General features: G+C 51.2%; 1 protein-coding gene across 1 annotated transcript; it reads left to right on the top strand.

The window, feature by feature from the left end:
* The first annotated feature begins 3072 nt into the window (after window positions 1-3072).
* On the top strand, window positions 3073-4503 carry NOG (noggin). Its single transcript, XM_017812032.1, has one exon. It carries the CDS (start codon window positions 3608-3610, stop codon window positions 4277-4279), a length of 672 nt encoding a protein of 223 aa, XP_017667521.1. The 5' UTR covers window positions 3073-3607; the 3' UTR covers window positions 4280-4503.
* The last annotated feature ends 238 nt before the right edge of the window (window positions 4504-4741 follow it).

The following is a 4741-nucleotide window of genomic DNA, read 5'->3' as shown; positions in this document are numbered from 1 at the left end:
TTGTAAAACACTTGACTCTTCCCTCTGCATTGATACATTGATACTGGTAGCATCTAATCAAACTCTCCAACATCTCCATGGAAGAGGCAAGGATTAGCATTCGTGCTCTACAAATAAGGAAAGGCAGAGCTATGAAATGTGTTGCCTAAAGCCATATGAGAAATTTGCATGAGAGTTGGGCAGAGGACTCATTTGGTTATGGTTTTGGTTTTCTTTCCTTAACAAACTATCATTGTTTCGTGCCAATGGATTTTTAAAAACAAGAAGCAAAAGGCAATGAGATCATGATTTAAATAATCCGTAAGTGTAAGGGAAGCAGGAATAGTTTCAAGGAAGCCTCCACTCCTAAGGAAGGCACATCTTTTCCAAGCACACCTGGCATGGTTCTTCCTCCCAGTTCTATAGTGGTTTATTCCTTTCTGGGAGATTCCCTCCGTGTTTCAGAGTGCTTCATGCATCATGCCTGAGACCATTGCTCCTGGAGCAGACTGATTCCACACCATGGGCTGAATTCAGAGGGATGTCCCTGAGCGCTGGTTTGGGTGAACTAGGTCAGGCCATTTTCTCTTAGTAGATTTAATGGGAAACAAATCTATCCTGAATTCTTGCTGTGCATCCTCGCTGCTGTGGCCTGAAGTCAGCTGCTTACATAATGTGTTTGCAGCGCTGTGCCGTCAGCAGGGCCGTGCAGGCTGCATACCTCTTCTCTCCTCATCAGCGATGGGACCCTGCACAAGTGGCATCTTACTCTTGCCCACATTGGCTTCCTGTGTGCCTTGAAGGTTGTATTTGCTTTGTCTACTGAAAAAACACATTTTTACTACTGACAGCACTCCAGAACCAATAAAGCTGAGGCGAAGGGAGTTGTTTTCTACTCTGCTTCGTGCACCATTGCCAGTAGAATGACCAGCTAAGGCCTCTGTGAGCTACTGGCCTCTCTCCCTATCCCAGGAAGGGCTGGCATCATACACAGCACCTGGATCACACCCTTTTACCTCCAGGTTTCATTTACTGCTGTTTTCAGCAAACCCTGAAATAAACCAGTTTCTTTTCCATCTGATCCAGAGGCCTCTGGCAGGGTCACTGGCAGCTCTTCCCCAGTCCTGCTGTCAAGCCATTCCACCAAGAAATTCTTGGGCCACAAGTGACTTCTGTCACTTCTGCATCCCTCGAGCTCTCCCGGCCTCGCCAGGAGCCCAGTGCACCCGAGGTCAGGTGGACACACGTGTTTGAGGAACTATTGACCTTCAGCCTGCTCTGCTCACGACAGACCTGTACCTTAATGAGGCTTGAAGAGCCTCATTCCAGAAACTTCCTCCTACAGGTAACTCAGTTCAGGAGGGAAAGGTCTTCCAGTCCTTGCTTATAGTCGCAGTTTTGAACGTAGAATCTGTAACACACATTTGGCTTGAAATAGTGGAACTCAGTCCTTATAGGCTTTGCTTTTCAGACTTAGGGACTTGTAGTTGAAGAATTGGTTTCAAATACCAGCTGAGAAAAACTGAATTTATCATTAAAGGAAAAATACAAGCCATTAGGTGTAACTTTCAAATTTTTGCTTTCTGTTCTGTTTCTGAGGTGTGGCTTCTCACTTGTATCCAGGGACAACTTTTATACCAAACTTACAATGAAAGTTTATAAAGTTCTTGATGAACGTAGAGACCTCAACTTCCAGATCTAAAAAACTCTAATAACACTCCAGCAGATCTTTGACTGACATTGTAGCAGCAAGTGTCACTGTGAGGCTTTTACAATGTCGAGTTAGGGTCAGTTTTCCATCTTTTTCATGTAATTTTTTTATGTATTATTTATAAAATACCCTATATGCTCAGGAATAAAGCAAAATAAGAGATGTTTTAAATTGAAAATTAGGAGTGAAAACAGTTGAAAAAATATAATTTTTATAAAAAACACACAACCTTGGTAATACAATCTATTTATTACTTTCATAATGAACCTAAATATGAAGGTTAAGATTTAAACAAATGCATAAATAATTCAGGTGAAATGGCTAAGCTTCAGTCCCATTAAAGTTAGGCTCCTAAGTGCCTAAATAGCCTCCAGGAATGGGATTCAAGCACTTGAGGAAATTTTACTCAAACGTAATAGACCCTTACAGCAAACTGTCCGCAGTGCCCAGTAAGTGCTCTCTGCGAGACAGTAACTCTGCCACGGAACAGCATTTACTATCAATTTTTAAATTGTTTTATGTATTTGCCATTGAGGTACTTTCCATCTTTTCCTGTATGGACTGGGGGCATAACTGGAAATTGCGTTTCTGATGGAGAAGTCTTGGAGAACTCCCTAGAAAATCGCTGAGCAAGTGCTCCGAGGAGGGCTCCGAGCGGGGCCGCGCAGGCTGCCGGAGCATCCGCCGTGGGACCGCGGGTCCGTACCGGGGTCCCGCCGGTGCCAGCCCGCGTCCTCCCTCCCTCCCGCAGCAGCCCCCGCCCGCGCTCACCCGGGGGTCCCTGCGCTGCCGCGGGGGTCCCTCGCTCCGCGCTGCCCCGCGGGCACCCCCGGCCCGGCGCGGCGCCGCCAGCAGAGGGCCCGCTCGGCCCGGGCACCGCGGGCACCGCGTCCGCAGCGGCGCCGCGGGCGGGCAGCGCACCCCGCGCCATGTGCGGGGCCGGCCGGGCGGCCCCCGCGGCCGCGCAGCGCGGGGAGGGCGCGGGGAGTCCGCGGGGCCCCCGGCGCGGATCCCCCTCCGCGGGCCGGGCCGGGCCGCGCCGGGCGGGCGGGAGGGGCCGCGCCCCCCGCTCCGCGCCCGCGGGGTGAGAGCGGCGGGGCCGCGCCCGGAGCCGCCGGCGGAGCGGGCGCCGGGCCGGGCGGTGCCCCGGGCAGAGCAGCATCTCCCTCCCGGGGCGCGGCGGCCGCTCGCGTGAACGGCGGCGTGCGGAGGGCGGGGGGAGGCGGCGGCTCCCGCCTCAGCCTTCCCCAGCAGAGGGTGCCTGCCGGTGGGAAGGGGGAAGCCGCGCTCTCCTGGACTTTTGTGGGAGTGGGGGTTGTGTTGTGTGTGTGGTGGTGTGGTGTGGTTTTTTTTTTTTTTTAAGGGGGGTGGGGTGGGTTAGGAGAGAGTCTGTGGTTTCCATGGAGATGAAGCTGAAAGTGCAGGAAATTTAAAGGCTTTGGGTCCTTGCAAAGCAGACAAACTGGTGCCAACGTGCGTGGCTGCTGTTGCTGCTGAGGAGGCTGCTTTGCAAACGGCGGAGAGAAGCGGGGAGGAAGAATCGGCAGCAACTTCTTCCACACGCACGGGCAGACAACGAGGAGCGGCAGCAGCAAGCAGAATTCGCAACAAAAAGAGGCATCTCCCGTTCCCGGGAAGGGCGAGAAGAAGCAGCAACAGCAGCAGAATTTTGGAGCGGCTCCACCAGGAGAAATTTTTATAGAGAAGGCTACAAGAGAGTGTTTGCAGGGGGCTTGTTCTCCGGGCTTATCAGGGGGCTGTCTTTGCTGGTGGTGCGGCGAGTGGAGGTGATCCCCCTCAAAGACGAGTTATTTTGGATATCCCCGTACAAGTTTTCTGATGTATTTGCTTGCACCTTCTTCCCCTGCTGTTTGGTGAACCCAGCCCCCCTTTCCCCCCCCCACCGGTCTCCCAAGGATGGATCATTCCCAGTGCCTTGTGACTATATACGCCTTGGTGGTTCTGCTGGGTCTCCGGCTAGAGCAGGGCGCCTGCCAGCACTATCTGCACATCCGACCGGCTCCCAGCGACAACTTGCCCTTGGTGGATCTAATCGAGCACCCCGACCCTATATTTGACCCCAAGGAGAAGGATCTTAACGAGACCTTGCTAAGGAACCTCATGGGCGGTCACTTCGACCCTAACTTTATGGCTGTTTCCTTGCCCGAGGACCGGCTCGGAGTGGACGATCTAGCTGAGCTGGACTTGCTGCTCAGGCAGAGACCCTCGGGAGCGATGCCCAGCGAAATCAAAGGGCTGGAGTTCTACGACGGGCTGCAGCCGGGCAAGAAGCACAGGCTGAGCAAGAAGCTGCGCAGGAAGCTGCAGATGTGGCTTTGGTCCCAGACCTTCTGCCCGGTCCTATACACGTGGAACGATCTCGGCAGCCGCTTTTGGCCCCGGTATGTCAAAGTGGGCAGCTGCTACAGTAAAAGGTCTTGTTCAGTCCCCGAAGGCATGGTTTGCAAACCTGCCAAGTCCGTGCATTTAACGATCCTGAGGTGGAGGTGCCAGCGCCGGGGAGGGCAGAGGTGCACATGGATACCCATCCAGTACCCCATCATTTCGGAGTGCAAGTGCTCCTGCTAGGGCTGGCACTTACCTTCTCGCCCCTTCTCCAGCGGACTCACGTGGACCTTTGCTGCAACAGAAATAAAAGACATTTGCTTTCTGGTTAACGTTGTAATGCACTGTAACGTGTAGGAGAATGTATATTGTGTGTATATATGGCACCGGTTTAATATACTATTAAAAGGTCAGTATTATACGTGAAATAATCAGCGTCTACTGTATTTTTAAGACTATTACCCTGATCGTTGCTAATGTATCTTTTTTTTTTTTTTTGGTATTTATATTCCAGAGAGAAGTTGCTTCGCTTTGGCGAAGTAGTTTTTTGTTGGGTGTGTTTTTTTTTTTTAATAAAAGGATTAAAAAATACAAACCAAACTTTTTGATAAGAAAACGGTTAAAGCTATTTTCCATTATTCGGAAAGCGTGTGTGTGAGTTTTTTGGTTTTTTTTTTCTTTTTCCTTACGGACTTTAGATTTAAA

Source organism: Lepidothrix coronata, unplaced genomic scaffold (genome assembly GCF_001604755.1).
Source record: "Lepidothrix coronata isolate B3197 unplaced genomic scaffold, Lepidothrix_coronata-1.0 Scaffold34, whole genome shotgun sequence".
In the NCBI taxonomy this organism is placed as follows: Eukaryota; Metazoa; Chordata; class Aves; order Passeriformes; family Pipridae; genus Lepidothrix; species Lepidothrix coronata.
Note: the sequence above shows the minus strand (reverse complement) of the source record. Positions and strands in the feature narration are given on the sequence as shown.